At 46.7% G+C, this 25,780-nt stretch overlaps 1 protein-coding gene across 1 annotated transcript in view; it reads right to left on the reverse strand.

Annotated features, from left to right (window-relative positions):
- The window catches only part of LOC114596483 (uncharacterized), a 58,470-nt gene extending 41,922 nt beyond the window's left edge, over nucleotides 1–16,548 (reverse strand). The window contains exon 1 of the mRNA XM_077922861.1: nucleotides 16,447–16,548. Coding sequence (XP_077778987.1) covers nucleotides 16,447–16,548 — 102 coding nt within the window. The remainder of the gene's footprint in view (nucleotides 1–16,446) is intronic.
- Between the last annotated feature and the right edge of the window lie 9,232 nt (nucleotides 16,549–25,780).

Below are 25,780 nucleotides of genomic sequence, written 5' to 3' on the forward strand. Positions count from 1 at the left end.
GACACTCCTTTTACTTTCTTATTTTGTCTAATTGAATTCAGCAGGACTTCTAGCACCGTTATAAATAATAATGGGGAAAGTGGGCACCCCTGTCTTGTTCCTTTCTGTATCTTTATTTCTTCTGTTGCCACATTGTTTATAATTAGTTTAGCTTTCTGCTCCGTGTATATTGCTTTTATCCCGTTCAGAAATTCTTTGCCCACTTTCCATATGCTCCAGATTTTTCAGCATAAAGTCCCACATCACATTGTCGAATGCTTTCTCTGCATCCACAAACATCATTATGGCTTGTTTATCTATCCTGGCAGACAGGTATTCCAACGTATTGATTATATTTCTTATATTATCTTTCATCTGCCTGCCTGGGAGAAAGCCCGCTTGGTCTTTATGGATAATTCCTAGTAACATACTTTTCATCCTCTTTGCTAGAATTCCTGCAAAAATTTTGTAGTCTGTGTTCAATAGTGAAATCGGTCTATAATTTTTATCCTGGGTTAAATCTGAATCCTGTTTTGGAATAAAGGTAACATACACCTCCTTCCACGTTTCCGGTATTTCTCCTTCTTTTAGAATCTTATTCATAACTTCCTTCAGTGGGTTCACCAAAATAGATTTTAACTCTTTGTAATACCCCACGGTGAACCCATCTGGGCCTGGCGCCTTTCCTCTTTTTAGATCTTTTATTACTTCCTCTATTTCCTCTACCTCAATTGGTATATTCAGTTGTTGTTTTTTATCTATTGGAATTTTTTGCACCTTTTTATCTTTCAGAAACCTCTCTATTTTCCTCAAATTATTCTTTTCGTTATTTTTATATAGTTTTCTATAATAGTCCAGAAAACCTTTCTTGATTTCTTTTGGGTCAGTTATTTCTTCTCCTTCTAATGTGATTTTGTTTATTGTACTTTGTTCTTTTCTTTTTTTGATTTGCCATGCAAGCCATTTGCCTGATTTATTTGAAAATTCAAAATTCCTTTGTCTTAATTTTTTGATGTTCCACTCCACCTCTCTATCTATTATTGTGGCAAACTGGGCTTGCAGAATTTTTATATTTTCTTTTATTTTCAGATTGTTTGGTTTCTTAATTAATTTTTGTTCATTATCCATTATTTGCTTTAATATCTCTACTTTTCTTTTTTCTCTGTTCTTGTTTTTAATCGCATTCTGCTGTATAAAGTATCCTCTCATTACTGCCTTACTCGCATCCCAGACCACTTTAGTCTTTGTACCTTTCTCACAATTATCGACAAAATATTCTGTTAACTTCTTTTGTGCGTTTTCTACAATTTTCTGATCATCTAATAGATAATCTTTCAACCTCCATCTAAAAGTTCTTTTCTCATAGCTTTCCAATTCGAATTCTATCGGATTGTGATCCGAAATTACTTTAGGCCTAATTTCAATTTGTCGGATTATTGGGCATAGCTCATTTGAGATCCAGATCTGATCTAACCTTGACATTGACTTGTTCGGTTCGGAATAAAAAGTGAATTGCTTATCCAACGGGTGTCTAAGGCGCCATATATCTGTCAAATTGCAGTTTTTAACCAATGAGAAAAAAGACTTTGGTAATTTTCCTTCCTTACTTATTCCTTCTCTGAGCCTGTCCAATTCTAGTGAAACCACCCCGTTCATATCACCCATTACCATAATTTTCTGGTCCATATAATCCAGTAGTTTTTCTTCTAAGTTTTTAAAGAATTCAGTTTTATTACCATTTGGCGCGTAAATTCCAACTACAATTAAGTTTTCTCCTTGCCATTTAAGTCTAACCGCGATCATCCGTCCCTCCTCATCTTTAAATATTTGTTGCGCTTCAATCTTATTTTTGATATACAATACCACCCCCCTTTTCTTCTCTTTGTCCGAGGATTCAAATTCGTTTCCTAATCTTTTATTGATCAACACTTTTCTATGCCTTCTAGCGACATGCGTTTCTTGCAAACAAATAATATCTAAGTTTTTCTTTTTTAGAAATTGTTCAATTTTATTCCTCTTTTTTTTCTCATTCATCCCATTAATATTCCAATTCCAGATTTTTAATGCCATAGTACCCTAGTTTTATATAAGTTTTGTTTGTCTTTATAAGTTAGCTGAGTCTACTTCTTCTTCCTCCTCTTCCTCTTCTTCCGTTTGTCTCCCACTCCCTTCCTCCCCTTCCTCTGTTTTTGACTCTCCTGGTATCCTTTCCTCTGCTCCTTTCGTTCCATCTACATCTACTCTTAGTTCTTTGTACTTTCTCAGAAATTTCCCAGTTTCTTCTGGGTTTGTTAATTTATGTCTCTTACTTCTGTACATAAATGTAATTCCTTCAGGGAACTCCCATCTGAATTCAATATTATTTTTCTTAAGTATCTGCACCAAAGATTTATAGGAGTCTCTCCGTTTAAGTAACCTGATTGGGATGTCCTTGAAGATAATTATGTAGTTTCCGTCTATATTCAATCTCCGCTCTCTATTCTTTTGTAAAATCATATTCCTCATTTCTCTATCCTTAAATGTAAGTAAACAATCACCTGTAAATTTCTTTACTTTTGTTGTTTTCACCCGCATTCTAAATGCATTTTGTACATTTTTAGACATTTCCTCCACTGGCAGATCCATCCATTTCGCTAATTCCACTATCAATTTCTCTTTGATGTTCTCACCTTGTGTCTCTGGCACCGCTCTAAATCTCAGATTAACCTCCCTCTGTCGCAATTCATTCATTGCTATAACATCCTTCATTTCCTCCTGTGCCTTATTTAATTCAGTCATTTCTACTTTTATCTTTTCTTCTTCTCGTTTAACCTCCTTTAACTCCAATCTTGTCTTCTTTAACCCCTCCTCTACCGATTGCGTTCTCCTGAACGCTTCTTTTATCTGTCCTTTCAATTCACTAACTGTTTCATCTATTTTTTTATCCATTTTTCCAATCTTATTATCCACCTGCTCCAGTTTAGACTCCAAATTTTTTTCACTTTGCCTAATTTCTGCAAACATTCTTAGAATATCCGCCTTAAACTCTGTCTCTGGTTTTGACCCTTTCCTTTCAATTGGTGTCCCCCCCATTCGGTCCTTTCTTTGCTGTATGCGACATTTTGCGCTCCTATACCCCCGTACCACTCCCTTAGGGTTTGTACTTAACACTTTTGAATTGTTCAATTTCAATTTTACAGCTTTAGTAAACGTTCATACATTTTCTTCTTAATATTATTATTAATAGTTCCTCCCTTATGTATGTTACACCAGAGGTCAATGTGGGGTCCAATACGAAGTTCTTGTTGTTAAACCTTCATGCCTCCACTCAGGCTGTTCCACTGAAAGGGAAGGAAGGAGGGGAGAGGTCTTATGTCCCTCCTGAAGTTTTATTTAAGTAGATGACCCAGCATTGACGAAGGGAGGGTAATGGAAGTAGATGAGTTGTTATTCAGTCCCACAGGTAGCAATAAATAACAAAACTACAAATCCTCAGATCCCATATTGTAAATCCCAATAGTCAGTATATATAGATAAGCTCCCGGTAGAAGGTCCAAGAACGGAGGACTTCCCAGTAGAAGAGCTAAAAGCAAATAATAAGTTCCAGACTGGTGGGAGGGGGTAATTGGTGACAGAGAGGGTAAGTAGGTTTAAACCAATTATGCAGTCTTATTCCAGCCACTAAGGTCTTTTAACCTCCTTAGTATAGCGTTATCTTCCAGAATATAAAGATATCTTATAACTCCAGAGGATTTAGCTTTTGCATAAGGCAAAGTTATTTTGTGGAGAAAAAGAAGAGAGAACAACAACAGCGAAGGACCAACTGTAGTTAAACCCTCCCAAGAGTCCGGTGTAATATCAGTTAAATGCCACTAATGCGGGAATAGTCGTTCTTTTGGAGTCCTTTTAGCTCTTAGAGTCCCTTTAATCCTTTTAACTTTCGCCTTTTCACCACACTCCGGAGCTCTTAGTAATGGCGGAGCGTTTTCTTCCGTTTTTCGCAGCCTTTCGTGCTTCAATCGCAAGCATGGGGAAGTGCCTCGTAACAAACCTCGTTACCAACAGAAACTCATATTTGCAACAGTTATTCTCTGGTCCCCCTTCTTTTTTTTCACAGTTCTCTTAGAGTGTAATATCTTGTATTTACCTAGAAAGTTACTGTTATAAAAAGTATCTTAAGGGAGAAAGCACAGTATCCGCCAAAATGGCTCACTTTCACTTTTCCCAACACTGCCAGTAACGCAGCGCCTAGGCTGATTTCGGCTTTCAGCTGAACTCCACTTACTTCTCTTATTGCTCCGTGACTTCCTAGTTGTTAAATCCTTTAAATTCAAATAAGTTGAAGTCAGCGTTCTTTAGTTTGAGAGCGCAGCGCTTTTCTCCGCAAGCTTGGGGCTTCGCTACTTTGGAGGTGGATAATGGCTTCCCCTCGACCCGCCGATCTGCTCCGCCGTTCTCTTCGCTTCTTTCGAGGCTACCTGACGGCTGAGCTGGTCGCTTCTGGTCTCCGCTGGGAACCTGCCCTTCTGGACACCCTCCAGAAGTATTTTGGGGGGCCTTCGCGCCCTATAGCCCCTCTAATCCTCCAAACTAGCCCGGGATTTCCCTCACGGTAAAATCCCCGCTTGCAACGAGATCGCGCCGAACCGGAAGTCCGATTCAAGAGCATTTTCATTACAGATTTCTGATCATCAGGAATCAAAGCAAGGTTTGAGGACTCATCCTCCTCCAGTCCACGTCGATAGGTACTGGTCAAATCCAATTCATTATTGGCTTTCCCCCCTTTTCTGATAACAGAATAAGGCGGAGGGTCCCAACAGCTAACCTGTTGGCCCTGACCATCCGGTGCCCATGTAACCGGACAAATCATGGTTAGGTCAGCAAGCTCTTCCACAGTTAGGTGAGAAGATGCTTTTGCCTCCTTAACCATTTGCTCTACAGCAGAGAGATTTGCCTTCTGAGCCTTTACCGACTCAAGAGGCACCGCTGGATCTGCCAAGACAGGCAGACTTGAGGGCTGAAATGAAGTATCAAGAGAAACTTTGGGTTGAGATAAAAGAGGGGATTGCTGAAAACCCTGGGAAACCTTAGCTGCAGCTGTTGGCTTCTCAGGCGCTGGCTGCTTAGAAGCCAGGCTCAGTGGAGCTGCTACCGCCACCCTCGTCAGGGCGGAAGGAACAGATGAAGGGTTGATAAGAGAAAGTACAGGCTGAACTTCTGCAGGGCCGAACCACTTAACCGCATCTCTGCAGAGGTGCCATGTCTGAAGCACCTGCACCTGCTTGTGGCTCCGAATGCAGGGTCTGCCCTATTTGCTCCCAGTCCCTGAGCCGGAGAGACCCGCTCTCTGGCTACCAGGGACACTCTGCATTGATTTCCCGCAAGAGAGCATTAAGTGCCTTGCAGGAACAAGGATGCTGTGCTTTTGAGAGCAAATACTGGAGATCTTTACGATGTTGCAATTGTTTGTTTTTTTAAAAGATATTTATTAAAGTTTTTAACAATAAAACAGACTTCACAATCAAAACAAGAAAAAAAGAAGAAAAAAACATTATCACAATCACATAAGAACAGAAAAATACAGTAAAAAACAAAAAAGTAGAAAGAAAAAAAAAGACATAAAAAAACCATTGGAAATCCAGTTTCTTACTAATTATTTTCATAGCCCTCCTTCCAGACTCCCTCACATCTCCCTTTTCTGTGTTCCCTTTTATACAATCTTATTCAGCAGTGCCTTGCCCTTTTTCAAGTCTTATTTTGTATTGTACATTTCAACTATTATGTCTCCAATTTTTCCCTTTGTAACAATTATTTAAGTTTGACATAATATTACTCCAATTTTTTCACCCTTATTCTCATAAAACATTTTTTACATATTCCTTTCAACCAAGTCACTAGTGCCATGTTATCTTTATATCTTGCATCATTTTAACATTCATACATTTTACAGTACTTTTGCAGGTAGTCTTTAAATTTCTTCCAGTCCTCCTCCACTGACTCTTCTCCCAGGTCTCGGATTCTGCCAGTCATTTCTGCCAATTCCATGTAGTCTATCACTTGCATCTGCCATTCTTCCAGAGTGGGCAAATCTTGTGTCTTCCAGTGTTTTGCGATGAGTATTCTTGCTGCTGTTGTCGCGTACATAAAAAAGGTTCTGTCCTTCTTTGGCACCATTTGGTCAACAATGCCCAAAAGGAAGGCCTCCGGTTTCTTAGGGAAGGTATATTTAAATACCTTTTTCAGTTCATTATAGATCATTTCCCAGAAAGCCTTGACCCTTGGGCACGTCCACCAAAGGTGAAAGAATGTTCCCTCAGTTTCTTTACATTTCCAACACTTGTTATCTGGCAAATGATATATCTTTGCAAGCTTGACTGGGGTCATGTACCACCTGTATATCATTTTCATAATATTTTCTTTTAAGGCATTACATGCTGTAAATTTCACCCCAGTGGTCCATAACCGTTCCCAGTCAGCAAACATAATATTGTAGCCAATATCTTGCGCCCATTTTATCATAGCTGATTTGACCGTTTCATCCTGAGTATTCCATTTTAACAGCAAGTTATACATTCTTGAAAGTACCTTAGTTTTAGGTTCTAACAATTCTGTTTCTAATTTCGATTTTTCCACCTGGAAACCTGTTTTCTTGTCCATATTAAAGACCTCTCTAATTTGACGATAATGCAACCAATCTCGCACTTTGTCTTTTAGTTTCTCAAAACTCTGCAATCTCCATGTGTCTCCATCTTTTTCTAATATCTCCCAATATTTTGGCCATTTGGCCTCCATATTGAGTCTTTTCTGAGCCTTAGCTTCCATTGGTGACAACCACCTTGGGGTCTTATTTTCTAATAAGTCCTTATATCTTGTCCAGACATTGAACACTGCTTTCCTGACAATATGGTTCTTAAATGCTTTATGAGCTTTAACCTTGTCATACCACAGGTATGCATGCCACCCAAACACATTGTTGAACCCTTCCAAATCCAAAATGTCATTGTTTTCAAGAAGTAGCCAGTCTTTCAACCAGCAGAATGCTGCTGATTCATAGTACAACTTCATGTCCGGCAGGGCAAATCCCCCCCTTTCTGTAGCATCAGTCAATATTTTAAATTTTATTCTGGGCTTTTTGCCCTGCCAGACAAATTTAGAGATATCTCTCTGCCACCTCTTGAAACAATCCATCTTGTCTACAATCTGCAAAGTCTGAAACAGAAACAGCATTTTTGGCAATACATTCATCTTTATAGCAGCGATTCGACCCAACAAGGAAAGCTTCAGTTTTGACCAAATTTCTAGATCCTTTTTAACTTCTAGCCAACATTTTTCATAATTATCTTTAAATAGGTTCAAGTTTTTAGCCGTCATATTAATCCCTAGGTATTTTACTTTTTTAACCACATTTAACTCTGTCTCCTTCTGAAACCTTTCTTTTTCCATAGTTGTCATTTTTCCCCCCAAAACCTTAGTTTTTTGTTTGTTTAATTTAAATCCCGCCACCCGACCAAATTCTTGAATCAGTTCTAGAACCCTTTTCGTACTAGATTCTGGCTCCTGTAATGTCAAAACCAGGTCATCTGCAAAAGCCTTAAGTTTGTATTGTTTAGCTCCGACCTGAATTCCTTCAATCAACCGGTCCCTTCTGATCATGTTCAAGAGCACCTCCAGGACCGAAATAAATAACAATGGAGAGATAGGGTAACCCTGTCATGTTCCTTTCTCAATTCTAAATTCTTCTGACACCACATTGTTAACTATCAATTTTGCTTTTTGTTCTGAATAGATTGCGTCTATACCATTTTCAAACCCCCGTCTATACCATTTTCATAAAATTCCATGAAATATTATCAAAGGCCTTCTCCGCATCAATAAAAATCAACACTGCTCTTGTATTAGTGTTCATTTGCAATAACTCCAAAATGTCAATGATGTTCCTTGTATTATCAGACAAGTGTCTACCTGGGAGAAAGCCTGCCTGGTCTTTATGTATCACATCATTTAAGACTCTTTTTAATCTATTGGCTAAAATATCTGCAAAAATTTTATAATCCACATTTAAAAGGGAAATGGGACGGTAGTTCTTGAGTTGTGTCTTTTCAGTTTCAGATTTAGGTATAAGTGTGATGAAAGCTTCTTTCCACGACTCCGGTGCCTTCTTCCCCTCCATGATCTCGTTGCACACCTCCTTCAGTGGTTGAATTAAATAGTCTTTCAAAGTCTTATAATACTTGGAGGTTAGTCCATCCGGCCCTGGAGATTTGCCCAATTGCATGTTCTGAATAGCACCTTCAATCTCCTGTTCTGTTATTTTATAGTTCAATATTATCTTGTTTTCTTGAGATAGTTTTGGTAATCCATTATTTCTTAAAAATTGGTCTATATCAGTCTCTTGGGTATAGAGTTGTTTAAAGTATCTCTGGAAGCATTTTCTAATCTCCACAGGGTTCTGAATATTTCTCCCCTCAATCTCTAAGTTGGTAACCGTGTTCAGCTTCTGTCTTTTTTTCAACTGCCATGCTAGCAGTTTTCCGCATTTGTTAGCCGAATCAAAAGTCCTTTGTCTCATTTGTTTAATTTTCCATTCGAGTTCCTGATTTCAATTCAATTCAAAATCCTTTATTAGGCATATCGCATCTCACATTAACAAACAAACATCATATACAGACTGTATAAAATACGGGCTCAGTGAACACAATTTAACCCAGTCCTATTCTTAACTCCAAGAAATAAATCGATGTACATACATAATATAATACAACACAGCAACATCACCTACCATTAAAAACCACTAAGTCTCTTTACCATGGCCCACTCTTTCTTCATGGACAGCACTTAAAAATGAGTTCCTGATTTAACAGTTTCGTATATTGTGCTTGATAAAATTTAATTTCTCTCAGAATCTCCTGTGACTTTGGTTTCGATCTTAGTTTTTTCTCTCCTTCTTTTATTTTCTCCAAAATCTTATCCTTTTTCTCATTTTGAACTCTCTTTTTTATTGCATTCTGTTGTATCAGAAACCCCCTCATCACCGCCTTGCTTGCGTCCCAGATTACTCTTTTTTCCACTGTAGTTTTCAAGTTTATTTCGAAATAATCACTCAAGTTCTTTGGGGCCTTCTTAACAATCTCTTGATCTCTTAATAAGGTGTCATTCATCTTCCATCTGAAGGAACCAGTTGAAGATAATTTCATTTCCATCTTTACTGCATTATGGTCGGAGCAGGTTTTTGGGCAGATTTCCACCTTTCTAATCTTGGGTGCCAGTCCTCTAGTTATCCATATTTGGTCGATTCTTGTCCATGTCATTTTGGCTTCAGAGAAGAATGTCCCCTCTCTTCCTAAGGGGTTTTTTGTTCTCCAGATATCAATCAGATCCATGTTGTCAGTTAATTCAAAAAAGGTTTTTGGTAGCCTGCCCTCTTTTGTCATACTTTGACTTTGTGCTTTGTCCATGTTCGTAGATACCACCCCATTCATATCGCCCATCATGATGAAGTTATTATAGTCCAAATAGCCCAACATTGTCTCATGCAGCTTCTTGTAGAATTCCGATTTCCCCTCATTTGGTGCATAAATTCCCAAAATCAAAAAATTTTCCCCTTGTATTTGGATTTCAATTGCCAAAATTCTTCCTTGCTCATCTTTAAAAAGAAATTTTGGTGACAGGCTTTCTTTTGCATAGATGACAACTCCTCTCTTCTTCACTCTGTCAGATGAGATAAATTCTTGGCCTAGTCTCTTGTTAATTAACACTTTCCTGTGAAGCCTAATCACATGCGTTTCCTGTAGGCAAATAATGTCTAATTGTTCCTTTTTTAATAAGTGGAAAATCTTCCTTCTTTTCTCTGGGGAGTTAAAACCATGAATATTCCAACTTAATAGTTGCAGAGACATGTTGAACAGTTCTATTCTCCCCTTGGTGGTGGTATCACTCTCTCCAGCTCGTCAAAACCCAAGGGTGTAGGTATAGAACCTAATGGTCCAGGTCCTAAGGCTCCTAATTCTTCTTCAGTCCCTTTCTGGAGGTCTTCTCCGTAATCGCTCAGAAATTTTTCCTTGTCTTCAGCTGTTTTGATTTTAACTTTCTTCCCCCTGAAGGTAAAGGAAAGTCCCTGGGGGAACTCCCACCTGAAGATGATTCTGTTGCTTCTCAGTAGTTTCACCAAGTCTCCGTAACTAGATCTAAGTTCCAGTAAATGTTTTGGGATATCCTTGTAGATTTCCACTCTCAAATCCTGAATTTCAAGGGTCTTTTGAAAGTGTGCACTCAGTATCTTGTCTCTTTCTGCCTTCGTTCTGAGAGAGATCAGGCAGTCTCTAGACTTAACCTTCCTCCCTCCCTTTCCAAGTCTAAATGCACTTACAATTTTAAAATCTTTATCTTCTTCCAAAGGCCAAAATTCTGTAAATTCTTTTGTCAAATATTCAGTTAGATCCCCTTTTTCAAGTTCTGGGACTGACCTCAATCTCAAGTTGTTTTCCTTACTTTTTAATTCTATCATAGACAGATATGCCTGGTGTTCGCCAATCTGTTTGCGCATAGGTTTTATTTCCTCTTGCACAGCCTCTGCTTTCTGTTTGGCCTCCTCAGCTACTTTACGATTTTCTGTAGTGGCTTCCAATAGTTTCCCAATTGATTATGCATTTAGACTAACTTGTTGAGTCAAATTGTTGACACTGGCTGTGTTTTGGTCGATTTTAGATGATTGTTCAGCCACTTGCTTACTCAGGCCTTCCAATTTTTCAAAAAATTTATCTAATACCGAAGTAGGGTCCCCTCCTGAGGCCATTCCTTCCGGCCTAACTTGCTCTAATTCTTCCTCTTGTGTCACAGAGACAATAGGAACAGATGATCTGCGCAGCTGTGAGATTATAGTAGTTTGTTGTGTTTTGGCTTTAGCTGATCTTGTTCTCCCAGTCCCACTCATCCCACTTCTGTCTATGCGTCAAGGTCAGTCTCACACTTTGCAATTCCCATGGGAATCCACAAGTCCACAAGTGAGAAAACAACCCCCAGTAGTTGCAAGTTTGCAAAGTTCCTCTAGAGGGAGATTAAGTATATCTTAAGGGGGGGAAAGTTGTTGTTAACACAAGTTTCCCAAGTTACTCCAAGTCCCTTAAAAGTTGGTAACAATATCAGACAGCAACAAAGTCCCAAAAGTCCTCCAAATCTTTTAACCTTTGCAGAGTTAATCCTGAAGTACTTACAATGTCTCTAGAAAGTGCCAGTTTCAATGTAGCAGTTCACTGTAGCAGTCCAATGTAACAGTCGAATGTAACAAGTCCAACAGTCTAACAGTTCTAACAATCTGGCAGCCCGACTGCCAGGGTTTCTTAGTAATTTTATAAATCCACAAAAGAGGAGGTAAAGAGATAAAAGCTCATAAAGAAAGTAAAATCCAACAAATAACGAGGTGAGATTCAAGTTTTCTCCCTGCACCTCGATTCAATTGATGCTCTGGTTGGTTCCTTTTAAAGTCCCGGTTTCAAAGGCATTAGAAAGTTTAAGTCGTTGCTTTGGATCTTTAAACAGTACCGGGAGACGGACTTCCTGGTTGCGTCTCCCGCTTCAGTGCCCAATTTTTAATAAATTTAGTCCCCAATTCAGCAAGCTTCACCTACTCACGGGAAGTTGTTTTTTAGCCGAATAGTCCCAGGAAAAGGGTCAGCGCTCACCGACAGCAGCTTTGCGGCTTCACTCCACAGAAAGAGCGATCGACTCACAGCACCGCGCCAGCCCTTTCACGCTCCGGAGCCCCTTACGGGGTTACTTCAACGTTTCAAGGGGCGCTAAAGGTGCCCGCCGAGTCCCACAGCCACAGGCTATCGCTGCCTGTGGTTTTCCAACAAGGGTCTCCGCTTCGCCGTAGCGGACGACCTGTTTCTGCGGAGCTTCCCCTTCAGAAGAAGAAGAGGACCGCCATTGCCGTTCGCGCCGCCCCCGGAAGTCTATGATGTTGCAATTGTTGGGCAGAAAGGGAACTCCCCATCTTCCTTCCCGCGTATACTCACCGGGTTCCTTATAGAGGATGCGAGGACACGTCTGTAGCTCTTGTCGAGCGAAGTGAGTAGTCTGGCCCCAGAGAGTTGGGCGCCAGATGAAGTGAAGGCACAAGACTGGGGGTTGGTCATCAGGTGAGCTGCGCACAGGTGAGCTGCATGCAAGCTGCTGGCTAGCCCTGTGGAGCCTCCTTTTATTGAGACAAACATGCAAACCAGGCAGATACATTTTGGGCTGTGACCTTTACATATCTTGGTCCCGAGATCGTGAGGTGGTACAAAGTTATTTTGGCACCTGTTTCCACCGCGTCATTTTCCCCTTGCACAGTGTATGATGAAGGAGACAAAAGGTCTCAGGGACAAAGGTTACAGACAGGACACCGCCGACTACTGAGACCGCAAAAGGTTAGACAGAGGGAACGATGTTCCAACAGCCGTGGCTTGTCTTAGGGGGGGTGTACCTCACACCCCAGGGTCACGCGTGCAGGCAGACTGCGACTGCCTGCTGGTGGGGAGTGTGCTCCCTCCGGACCCCACTGCCCACTCCGCGATTATCCCTACATTTGCTGCCGGGGGCTCAGCTACCCACCAGCCAGCTGTACTCCATTTCAGAGGTGGAGTTAGCTGCGTTAAGGGAATTTCTGGACAGAAATTTGGCATGCGTATTCATCCGCCTGTCTAAGGCTCCAGGGGGCACCGCCTTGTGCTATTCGTGAAGAAGCGTGACATCCCGGAGTTGAGACTCTGAAGTGATTACAGGCTCCTGAACAAGGTGACGGTGCCCAACTGCTATCTCCTGCCACGCATCGACAAATACACACGGATCAGCTTTCCCTTGCTGAAAACCTAGAGAAAACAATACTTCAGTGAGTTTTGTGTGCCAGCACCGTGCACTTTGTTTGAGACCATAAAGGGATTTCTTCAGAGAACAGACAAATCCCTGTTTTACCTGTACGCCATCAGGTGGAAGCATATAAAGTGATTCACCTAAAGATCCGTACAAAAATGCTGTATTCATGTCGTGGTGAGAAACGTGAAGATTCTCTTCTGCAGCAACCTTGAGCATAAGCCTGATGCTCTCATACCTCACGGTGGGTGAGTAGGTCTCGTGATAGTCTTCACCTGGTACCTGTGAAAAACCTCTGGCTACCAATCTGGCTTTGTGTCTGACTATCTTGCCATTTTGATTTGTCTTCACTTTGAAGACCCATTTGCTTCCAAGCAGTTCCATTCCTGGAACTACTGGAACTAACTCCCATTTTTTGTTCCTCTCTAAGGAATCAAGCTCAGCCTTCATGGCATTTAACCATGGTTCAGCATCCTTTGAATCCAAATCCTGGATTTCTTGGAAACTTGAAGGTCCAAATACCTTCTTGGAGCTTTTAACAGCTGCTACTGCTGTTTTAGCAAATTCAACAGCAAATCTCTTTGGATGTCTACCCTTAGTGGCTCTTTGTGACCTGCGAATTAGCCGTAGGTCTTCAACACTCTCCTCTTCTTTCTTAGGAGAAAAGTGGCCTATAGTGAACAATGGTTCCTCCAATTCTTGATCAGAGCCTTCAGAGGGTCTCATAGAGGCTTTTGCACTCTTGAAATCCTCTGAATCATCTGATTCAGTCTCAGACTCAGGATCAGGACCTTGATCAGTGGGTGTGGGTTGTTGCGGCAGCTGTGGCTGTTGCTGCTGCTATTGCCTATCCTCAGCCTCATCACTGTCATCAGGATAACATTGGAAAATTCCCACATTCTCCCCCCACTTGGCATTGTACTCAACACTTGTGAGCCTAATTGTCTTAGAGTCAGTTATCATTATTCTGTAAGAACCTTTCTGATAGCCTAGAAAGATACCATGCAATCCACACTTGCCTAACTTGGAGCTTTGTGGTGTGTCAGAACATGTCAGAACCAAAAATTCCCATGTGTTTGATGTATGGCTTCTTGCCAAACATCTTCTCATAGGGGGTACAACCAATCGATGATGATAATCTCCGATTATAACTGTAAACAAAACAGCTCAGAGATTCTGTCCAATAACTCTCTGGAAGATTGGCATCATGCAGCAAGGTTTTCAGACCTTGAAGCAATGTTTGGCTTGCTCTCTCACAAAGTCCGTTCTGCCATGGCGAGCGAGGACTAGACAAATTGTGCTGAATTCCTTTCTCAGTCAGAAAAGCTTCAAACTGCTGAGAAGTGAATTCCCCCCCCGCGATCAGTGAAAAGAGTCTTTATCTTCTTACCATGCACATTTTCCAACCAAGCACATAATTCCTTGAACCTAGGAAATGGCTCTGATTTCTGCTTGAGATTGTACACATAAATATACCTGGAAAATGCATCTACGAGGACCATGAAGTACCTGTTTTCACCCAAAGAGGGCGATAGTGGACCAACTAAATCAGCACGCACTACCTGGTATGGTTCTGTAGCTTGCCTACTAGACAACTTACCTTTTGCTGCCATTTTCACCTTATTTGCTGCGCATGCCATACACTTCATGTGGTACCTGCAGGGTTTAATAGTCGTACCTTCAACCAAGGCAGGCATTTTTGATACTGCCTCAAAATGTAAATGACCAAATTTCCTGTGAAAATCATGAATACATCCTGCATGTATTTTTTTAAAAAAAGATATTTATTGAAGTTTTCAAAAAACAAGAAAAAACAAAAGAAAAATTAAAAACACATAGAATTTACATTCCTTATTTTCAATAACATCTTTCCCTGACTTCCCCACACCTCCCCTTCTTGTATTCCAATTCCAATTGTTAGCTCAGCAAGTTCTTGTCCCCAAATTTTGCCTTATTATATTTAATTCGTTTTAATTAACCAATTTTAACTTATAAACCTCAATTTGTACATCAATGCTCATTCTTAAAACCCTTTTCTAAAGTCGACCCAAGTTCCCTTCCACGAATTTCCCAGTTTTTATACTGATAACGAAACGGAATAAAAAGAAACAAAATGTAATTGTACACCCTTTGGATTCCCAAAATCCCACCCTCCCCCTTTCCCGGTTTCTATCCCCAACAAATGTCCATCAGTCTATCAACTATCAGCCTGGAGACCTCACGTCCGAGGCTCTTAATTCTCTCTCAATTCCTCTCTGCCGGTTTTTTTGATAGTCCTTTGTATTGAACACCAAGTCTCAGAGAAGCTCTGTCCCAATAGAGTCCATGTTTCTTCCAGCCAGACCTCCATATTTAAAAGTGGGGCCCAAATCTTGCTTCTTAATCCTTTTAAGTCCAAATGTCTCCTGCATGTAAAACCTTGTTGTTAGAACCTGCAATGCAACAAGTCTCATCTTGCACATCATCATCAAAATACAAAACAAACAAACATATTCAACATGCAATACTGTAATATGCAATCAACATATTCAGCGTGCAATACTGTAATAGTTGTAGGAGTTGCTCGTGCGTAAGTTGCCGCCACTCCTGGCTAGGTTACCTGGTTGAACCCTTTCTGTCTGGACAGCCTCAAGTTTCGTGGCTGTCTCAGTCGCTGGCAGAATCCGTCAGTGGGCATTTCTTGAACCTTTTCCAGCATAAAAGTTCTTTGACGCCAAGTCTCCTCCTACTCTCCCTGCGCGGAAGTCTTCTGCGCAGGGAGGGTGTGGGCAGCGGAGTACCCGTACTCTCTCCGCTGGTCTCCGGCGAGGAGTCCTGGAGCCTCCTCTCCGATTCCCCCCATCTGCCCCCCTTCTCCACTGGTGTTACGCTGATTTATTTCCCTCGTAGATGGGCTGCCTCTCTCCCTACTGGGACCCTCTCCGGCATCCCTCTGGAGCCTTCCCTCCGCCTCTAGCTCCGATGGCAGTTTCCTGACATCCACCTCCCCCCCAGGACCCCCTCCACCCCCGGCCCGACCTTCTGATCCAACCTCGTCCCTTTCCTCGGCCGACAATGCGGGGAATCCCCTGAAGGAGCTGTCGCCATCCTCTGAGGATTCAAAACCCGCTTCCCACCCACTCCGATATCTTCCCGCGGGGTGGGCCTCCCAGTCTTGATTCTTCTCTCTCTGACACTTCCCCTTCCTCCTCTTCAGAGTCAGGAAAACCCACAAAGTCCTCTTCGTCGTCTGTGGTTCCAAATTCTTCCTCCCAGAATCTCTCTAGTGGTTTTGGTTTATCTGGGAACAGGCTGTGGAATTCTTCCACTAGATACCCGTCATTGATCGCCTCAGCGGGGACCCACGTGTTTTCTGACTCGGGTTCTCCCTCCCAAGCCACCAAGTACTCCACCTGGCGCCCTCGCCACCTTGAATCGAGTATTTCCGTGGCTTGGTTGTGGTGTTCCCTCCTCCCTCCCTCCCCGGAAATTCCCGCCCCTCCCTGTACGGTGAGAGTAGGGACCTATGGAACACCGGATGTATCTTCATGCTGTCAGGCAACTTGAGCTTGAATACCACAGGGTTCACCTGCTGTGTTACCTCTTGCACCCTCCCTTTAGGGGTAACCCTTGGGTTGACAACCACACTCGGTCTCCCACCCGTATGGCCTCCCTCTCCCGACGGTGCTTGTCTGCCTGCCTCTTGTAAACTTCCTTGGCCCGCTCCAAATTCATCTTGAGTTGCTGGTGCAAGGCCTCCATTTCTTCCACAAACTGCTCTGCCGCAGGTACACTCCATCCTTCCTCCCCCCTCCCCGGGAAGGCCCTGGGGTGACACCCATACTTGGCCATGAACGGGCTCATTCCCGTGGATACTTGTTCAGCATTATTGTACGCAAATTCCGCCAGCGCTAGTTTCTCTACCCAATCGTTCTGTCTCTCGCTGACGTAGCAGCGTAGGTATTGCTGGAGTATACTATTCGCTCTTTCTGCTTGCCCGTTGGTTTCCGGGTGTCGCGCCGTCGAGAAGCCCACCTCGACCTGCAGCAAGCTCATGAGCTTCCTCCAGAACTGGGAAGTAAATTGTTTCCCGCGATCTGAGATGACTCTCGAGGGAGCCCCATGCAGCCTGAAGATGTGCTCCACAAACAACCTGGCTGTCTCCTCTGCCGTCACCGCATGTGAGCAAGTTATGAAATGGCACATCTTCGTTAGTAGATCGACTACTACCATGACTGCTGTCTTCCCTCTTGACTTGGGCAAATCTGTCATAAAATCAATTGCCCCGCTGTTGGGTTGTCGTGGAGTTGTTTGAGTACTTTCCCCCTCAAGGCTTCCCCCGGTACATACAGCGCCCCCTTATAGTACAGCAGCCCTTCCTTTTCCTCAAACCCTCCATGGTTTTCCCTTCCGTCTCGGAGTTCCCTGATTTTAGTTTGGGCAAACACGTCGTTTCTAGTGAGCCCGCCCAGCTCTCGTTTCCCAACCAACACTCCCCCACACACCCATCAGTCCTCGGGGATCACGTGTCGTATCTCCGGCGGTCTCTCTCCTTCCATGTACTCTGGCTTCCGGGAGAGCGCATCTGCTCTTACGTTTTCCTCTCCCGGCACGTATCGGATCTCGAAGGAAAACTTGGAGAATTCCTGTGCCCATCGAATCTGTCTCTGCTTGAGCACTCGCGCGGTCCTCCAGTATTCCAAGTTCTTGTGATCAGTACAAACCTGGATCTTGTGCTGCGCCCCTATTAACAGATGTCTCCATCGGCGAAACGCCACATAGATCGCAAGCAGTTCGCGGTCATACACCGTATAGTTTTGCTCTGACTTGCTCAGCTTCCTCGAGAAAAAGGCACACGGCCTCCAGCCCTGCTTGGCCCCTGGCTCGGTCGGACGCGTCGGTCTCCGGCCTCATGGGCTTCTCCAGATCAACGTGCAGGAGCTGCTCTTCCGAAGCGAACGCCTCCTTCTGTCTTTCAAAGGATTGCTGGGCATTTTCCGTCCAGGCGAACTTCTTCTTGCTACTGAGACAATCTGTGATGGGCGCTGTCAAGTGGGCAAAGTTCTTGATGAACTTCCTGTAGAAGTTGCTGAACCCTAGGAACCTCTGCACGTCCTTCCGGGTCTTGGGGGCCTTCCATTCCAACACTGCCTGCACCTTGCGGGACATTTTGGACAATACAAAACTTTGTTCCAAGTGACATGACAGTTTTGGTGACCGAAGGTGAAGGAGGAAACCAAGGAGTATGTAAAGGCGTGTAAGACTTGTCAGTGGGCCAATAGGCCTCATGTAGCGCCAGCAGGGCTGCTCCAACCACTTCCTACCCCCCAAGGGCCATAGGAGGTGATAGCTATGGACTTTATCACTGACCTACCTGAGTCACAGAAACAAACAGTTATATGGATGGTGATGGATCTGTTCTCCAAGATGGCGCATTTAATGCCCTGTAGAAAGTTCCCCTCAGCGCAGGAGACAGCACAACTCTTTATGGAACATGTGCTTAAACTGCATGGATTGCCTCAGGAGGTCATATCGGATAGAGGGATGCAATTTACCTCCCAGTTTTGGAGGACACTGATGCAACTGTTGAAGGTAGAAGTATGTCTCTCGTCAGCTAGACATCTGCAGACAAATGGAAAGTCAGAGAGGACAAATGCCACTTTGCAACAGTACCTGCGTTGCTACATAAGCTAACAACAAGAAGATTGGGTTGATAAGATGGCCCTTGCTGAATTTGCCTACAACAACGCCGTGCATTCGTCTACGCACCAGACTCCCTTTGCCTGCCTGAGACAACACCCACACGTTTTTCCGGCGCAGGAAGACAGCCTGGTGATGCCAGCCATGGAACAGTTTGCAGAGGAAAAGGAAGCTATGCACAGCTTACTGTGAGATCACCTAGAGAGAGTGAAGGAACAATACAAGAGGGAGATGGATAAGTATAGACAGTTCAGCAGGGAGATAAGGGTGGGAGACCAGGTGTGGTTGTCTACCAAAGACTTGCTGAACAAGGAGAAGTGTCAGAAGCTGGACCCTCAGAGGGTGGGGCCGTTTGAAGTGGTGGAACATGTCAGGGGTTCAGGAGCAGAGGGACAGGAAAGGGAGGAATTAGAGACCGAGGGAGAGGAATCCGAGGGAGAGGTCAGCGATGATAGCCATCCGAGGTCTCTAAGTCTCTCCAGCGAATCAGAGGATTCACAGAAAGGGGCTCCCGTGGTCAGAGCTAGGGGGTTGCCAGAGGGAACACCCCAGGAAGGAGGGGCCAGAGGGGACTCAGAGAGCAGCAGCTGGAAATCGGGACCAGCTTCCCCACCGGAGAGCAGTAAGGGGGAGGAGTCCCAAACATCGGCAGCAGGCAGCTTTCCGTCAGCGGAAGGACATGAGTCAGGGTTAGCCACGCCTGCATCAGAGAGCGAGGAAACGGTCAAAAGGAAGGTCAGGGGCAGCGCGCGTGCGCCAAGTTCAAATGTACAAGAGGGGGGCGCAATGAGCAGCCCGGAGAGGGAGCCGGGTCCCAAAGCCCGCCGAAGAGAGGGGGAGGAGTCCGAAGGGTCCGCTTCCGAGGCGTCCAGGAAGGAAGGCACCCAGGGGGGTAGTAGGACCCAGAGGCGGAAGGAGAAACGTAGAAGGTGGAGTAAGGCTAGAGTCTTAAACTGGTGTACAGGGGGCGGAGACTCAGACGAGGCTTCGCTGGTCTAGGGTCTAGACGTAGAGACGCACGCTAGGGTTTGAAAAATGGGAACTAAACTTCAATAAAGACTTTGTACAGTTCTGCTGGCTAGCGTTGGTCTTCTGTGAGCTGGGACCTGGAGGCAGTCTCTGACAGTAAGCCTCGTCTCTCAGTTTCATCGGTTTTCTTCGCCTCAAGCATCGCTACGGGAGCGAGGCAGGGAGGGCAGAAGACTGGTGCCTTGCGAGCTCACAAAAGTCAGGCGAGATGACTACAGAACAGAAAATAGCTTCCCTGGAAGAAGCGGTGACACAACTCAGCGCTGAAATAATCGCATCCAGGAAGAGAGAGGAAGAAGCGGCAGCTGCCTGCAGAGATCTTCAAGCCAGGTTGGAAGGGCTTGTGAAGCAGGGGCTACCGGGACCCAGATCCGAGGGGATTGGGTTGGGGAAGAGAGGAGGCAGCATTGTATCTCATTTTGATGGGAATTTGCAGCAGTACCCCAATTTCCGAGCAGACGTGCTGTTTGCGCTGCAGCTGCTGGAGAGAGACTTTAGAGATGAGCGGGAGAAAGTGGGGTTTATTTTGTCCCATCTGCATGGGGAAGCGAAAGCATGGCTGCGCAATCTGTGGAGGGATAAGGATCCAGCGCTCCAAAGCGCAGATGCATTCATTAAGGCAATGGACTCCTGTTTCTTATCTAACATAGACATTGACATTGCCCGGAGAGACATATTTGGGCTAAGACAAGGGAAAGCCAGCGTAAGGCAGTATCATTCCCGGTTTTTTGCATTGGTCAACGCGCTGAATTGGGATAAGGATTCTCCGCCAGTTAGAGACCTTTTTTTTTGGAGGGATTGAGCCCACAGATCAAGGATGAGATGGCACGGGGAGAGAGACCCACAACCACTCAGCAAGTGGTTGAAAGAGCGTTGTCGATTGGGGTGAGGCAGGAAGAACGCCCATGGAGCAAAGAAGAAGGGCGTTGGGGACGCACACCAGCGAGAGTGCCCCCCCTCTTGCCCAGAGAGGCAGCGCGTGCGCAGTCCACGCCTCCACAGGGAGGGGGCGAAGAGCAGATGGAGATTGGCGGTGCTAGGGCTCACTCAGCTACCAGAGCCTTAACACCGGGAGCAGTAAAACCGAAGCTGCCTAGAAGGAACAGGAAGTGCTATATATGTGAGAGTGGAGAGCACATGGCGAAAGAGTGTCCCCAGAGGATCCACAAGCACACTGCAGCTTCAGTGACAGTATTGGATACAACTCAGCAGAGAGAACCACAGCAGGGAAACGACGAAGTCTGGCTGGAATAGGAGGCACTGGGGCCCAGCCAGACGAGTTAGTGAGGAAGTCCCCAGAGATTTTGCAGCCCACAGACCCCCTCCCGCCCAAACCAGTGGTGCAGCTCACCGCATCGCTCCAGCTGCCCAATGGACTCACCTTAGAAGTGCCTATTACAATTGACTCTGGCAGTAATGCAGACTTTATAGGACTGGAGTTCATTCAACAACACAACGTAGCATTACTGCCAGCCACGCTGCCCCTGAAGGTTGTCACGGTGGATGGCAGGGAACTGCTAGGGGGGCAGGTGGTGCAGCAGACGCCGCCGATGGTGATGCAAATTGGGAATCACCGGGAGGTCATCAGCTTCAATGTCACCCAACTGTCGGACACGCCGGTAGTATTAGGCATGAGTTGGCTGCACAGGCACAGCCCAGCATTGGCTTGGTACCAGCGCCAACTGACTTTTGGATCCTCCTACTGTGCGGAACACTGCATTATACCCAGCCCAGAAGGGGAAGAGGAAGACCCGCAGTTACAGTTGGGCACGCTGCAAGCAGTACCCCACAAGTATGCGGAATTTTTGGAGGTATTCTGCGAGAAGGAGGCGGACAAGCTACCTCCTCACAGACCCTATGACTGCAAGATTGACCTCCTGCCGGGGGCGACGCTGCCAACTGGGAAACTGTACTCCATGTCTGAGGATGAACTGCAGGAACTCAGGGAGTTCATAGACCACAATTTGAAGCGTGGGTTCATCCGGGAGTCAAAAGCGGTGGGAGGCAGTCCAGTTTTCTTTGTGAAGAAGCGGGACACGCCCCAAAGGAGGCTGGTAGTGGACTTTCGAATTTTAAACTCGAAAACCAAGCCCTCAGCCTTCCCCATGCCCAAGATAGACGACCTGCTCGCGACGGTGCGGAAAGGACGCGTTTTCACCAAGTTGGATCTACGTGGGGCGTACAACCTGATTCGCATGCGCGAAGGCGACGAGTTGAAGACGGCCATGTTCACGCCACTGGGCACCTACGAATACAGAGTTATGCCCTTCGGATTACAAAATGGCTCTCACACTTTCCAAGCCTTTATGCATCATGTGCTGGCGGGGCTCCTTTACAAGAAGTGCGTATGCTTCCTGGACGACATCCTGATTTTTTCAGAATCGCGAGAGGCGCACGAGAGGGATGTCAGGGAAGTTCTGCAGAGACTGAAGGAGCACAGGCTGTACGCCAAGCTGGAGAAGTGCCAGTTCGACGTGACGGAGGTGGATTTCCTGGGCTACAAGTTGTCGGACAAGGGGCTCGCCATGGACAGCGCCAAGGTTCGCGCAGTTTTGGACTGGAAAAGCCCACGCAATCGGAAGGAAGTCCAGCGGTTTGTCGGCTTTGCCAACTTTTACCGCAAGTTCATCAAGGGATTTGCCATGCAGACAGCGGCCATCACCGACACGCTCAGCTCCAAGAAGAAGAAATTCATCTGGACGGAGCAAGCGGAGCAGTCCTTTCAGAAACTCAAGCGTCTCTTCGCGTCCGAAGAGCAGCTGCTGCATGTGAATCCCAGCAGACCCATGAGGGTGGAGACAGACGCCTCAGACAGAGCCGTGGGAGCTGTCCTGTTGCAACAAGACCAGCAGGGGGACTGGAGGCCGTGCGCATTCTACTCGAGGAAGCTCAGCAAGTCGGAGCAGAATTACACGATCTGGGACAGGGAGTTGCTAGCCATACATGCAGCATTCAAGGCATGGAGGCACTTCCTCATCGGAGCCAGACATACAGTGCAGGTCCACACGGACCACAAGAATCTGGAGTACTGGCGCACGGCTAGGTTCCTCAACCAGAGACACATTAGATGGGCAGACTTCTTCGCGGACTTCGACTTCAAGATAGAGTACATTCCAGGCGACAACAACGTGATGGCGGATGCATTGTCCAGAAAGCCGCAATACCTTGAGGAGGCGGCACCGGCGGCGGCCAAGCACATTTTCGCACCGGAAGCGTGGGCATGCGCGTCGGCAACCGTGGACCTGGACGCCGTACGTCGCGCGCTGCGGGAAGACCCCTTCGCACAGGCCAAGATGGAGGAGGTGCACAGGGGCACAGCGAGGGCCGACGAGTTCCAGATACGCGATGGGTTGCTCCTCCACAAGGGAGCACTCTACGTGCCGGGAGACGACCTCCGCGCAAGGGTCCTGCAGCAGCTACACGACGCTCCCACCGCCGGGCACTTTGGCAAAGAAAAGACTGTCGAACTAGTAGCCAGAGACTTTTGGTGGCCCAAGATGCGGGGGGAAGTAGCAGATTACGTCTCGAGATGTGACACCTGCCAAAGGGCCAAGTCAGTTCACAAACCGCCGGCGGGACTGCTGGAACCGCTGCAGACACCGTCTGAACCGTGGGAGAGGGTGGCCCTGGACTTTGTCACGGATCTGCCCAGCTCGAGGGGAAAGACAGCAGTGCTAGTGGTGGTGGACATGTTTACTAAAATGGCACACTTCATTCCGTGTGCGAAGGTAGCCACGGCAGAGCAGACCGCCAAACTGTTCATAGACCACGTGTTCAAAGTCCACGGTCTGCCACGGTCTGTTCTCTCCGACCGGGGGCGACAGTTCATCTCGAACTTCTGGCAGAAGCTGATGGGCATTCTGAACGTCAAAGTCAATTTGGCGTCGGCGAGACACCCACAGACCAACGGGCAAGCGGAGAGGGTCAACGCCATCATGCAGCAGTACCTGAGATGCTACGCCAATCAGCAGCCCACGACATGGGTGGACTACCTGCCACTCGCCGAGTTCGCTTACAACAATACGAAGCACGTGTCGACGGGGGTGACGCCGTTCTTCGCCAACAACGGGAGGCATCCCAGAACCTTCCCGGGTTTAGAGAGAGTGGGGGAGGGGGAGCCACAGGCAGCGGAAGCCTTAGCGTCGGAGTTGCAGGAAGTCCACGAACAACTCAGGAGGCAGTTAGAACTAGCAAAGCACGCATACAAGGTGCAGGCCGACAGACACAGAAGAGTTGGGGAAGACATACAGGTGGGAGACTGGGTCTGGTTAGCAGCGCAAGCAGTGCCGACCAGATCGTTAGCGAAGAAGAAGCTAGGACATAAGCAGCTAGGACCTTACCAAGTCCAGGCACAGGTCAATCCAGTGGCCTTCCGGTTGGCTCTTCCGGAGGGTTCCAGAATGCATCCGGTGTTCCATAGATCGGTGCTCACGCCCTACAAAGCACCTCATAGATTTCAGGAGCCAGACACAGCACCAGACCCGCTCAGAGAAGGGCCCAGAAAGGGGGGGTCGCCTAGGAGGGGACACATCAACGAGGTCACAGAGATTTTGGACTCGAGATGGGGGGAAGAGGGAGTAGAATATCTCCTAGCCAGAGAGGGTACCCCGGCCAGTGCCAACAGCTGGGTACCGGACTATGCCTTGGAGGAGCCTCTGCTCAAAGAGGAGTTTCATGCCCTCTTCCCGCACAGGCCCATGCCAGCAGAGTATTTCGACGACTGGCTCTTCACACCCACTCTTTCAGCCAGCACATTCCAGGGGTTCGCCTCGGACGAGGAACAGGCACCAGTCCCGAGCTCCCAGGTGGGTTCGCCACCGGGGTCTGCCTCAGACCACTCGTATTGGTGGGACGATCAACCAGAGGAGCAGTGGCGCAGGAAGTGGCTGAGGGGTCCTTGGCTGGGACCACCCGAAGAGGGGGAGGGGGGCGAGACGGACATGGACGTGTTGGGGGACAACGTGGGGTTCGAGCACGGAGACAGAGAGATGGAAGCAGAGGAGAGCGACGTCGACGAGTACATGGGGGACGAACTGTATCCTGCACGCACCCCCGCTACGACGGAGCACCCAGTACCCACACCGGAAGGAGGGGAGGGGGGAAGGGGGGGCTTCGAGGGGGGGATGGATGTCAGGGGTTCAGGAGCAGAGGGACAGGAAAGGGAGGAATTAGAGACCGAGGGAGAGGAATCCGAGGGAGAGGTCAGCGATGATAGCCATCCGAGGTCTCTAAGTCTCTCCAGCGAATCAGAGGATTCACAGAAAGGGGCTCCCGTGGTCAGAGCTAGGGGGTTGCCAGAGGGAACACCCCAGGAAGGAGGGGCCAGAGGGGACTCAGAGAGCAGCAGCTGGAAATTGGGACCAGCTTCCCCACCGGAGAGCAGTAAGGGGGAGGAGTCCCAAACATCGGCAGCAGGCAGCTTTCCGTCAGCGGAAGGACATGAGTCAGGGTTAGCCACGCCTGCATCAGAGAGCGAGGAAACGGTCAAAAGGAAGGTCAGGGGCAGCGCGCGCGCGCCAAGTTCAAATGTACAAGAGGGGGGCGCAATGAGCAGCCCGGAGAGGGAGCCGGGTCCCAAAGCCCGCCGAAGAGAGGGGGAGGAGTCCGAAGGGTCCTTCCGAGGCGTCCAGGAAGGAAGGCACCCAGGGGGGTAGTAGGACCCAGAGGCGGAAGGAGAAACGTAGAAGGTGGAGTAAGGCTAGAGTCTTAAACTGGTGTACAGGGGGCGGAGACTCAGACGAGGCTTCGCTGGTCTAGGGTCTAGACGTAGAGACGCACGCTAGGGTTTGAAAAATGGGAACTAAACTTCAATAAAGACTTTGTACAGTTCTGCTGGCTAGCGTTGGTCTTCTGTGAGCTGGGACCCTGTGTCATTCAGGCTTCAGTTGCCGAAATCCATGAAGATACACCGTGTCTTCCACAGGAGGACTGCCTGAGAAGAGCCTGAAGGGCCCTGCCTGGCCTCTTTCCACCTGGCTTGAGTCGGGGCTTGACAGGCTTCACAAGGGCTGCGGCTGCCCTTAAATCAAGTCAGATTCAAAATGAGTTTTCCACCACCAGCGCTCTAGCTGTCTCAGCGATTGTTTCATCGCCCTCAGCTCCAGGGAAAACCATGGGGCTGTCCAGGCTCCATGCAGTCGGAGAGGGTGCTTCGGAGCCAGACAGTCAATAGCCCTGGTTAACTCCACATTCCAGTGGGCCACCAGGGAATCAGCTGAAAGGCCATCAACATGGGATAAAGCATCCCCTACCACTCTCTGGAAAC

Source organism: Podarcis muralis, chromosome W, assembly GCF_964188315.1.
Source record: "Podarcis muralis chromosome W, rPodMur119.hap1.1, whole genome shotgun sequence".
In the NCBI taxonomy this organism is placed as follows: Eukaryota; Metazoa; Chordata; class Lepidosauria; order Squamata; family Lacertidae; genus Podarcis; species Podarcis muralis.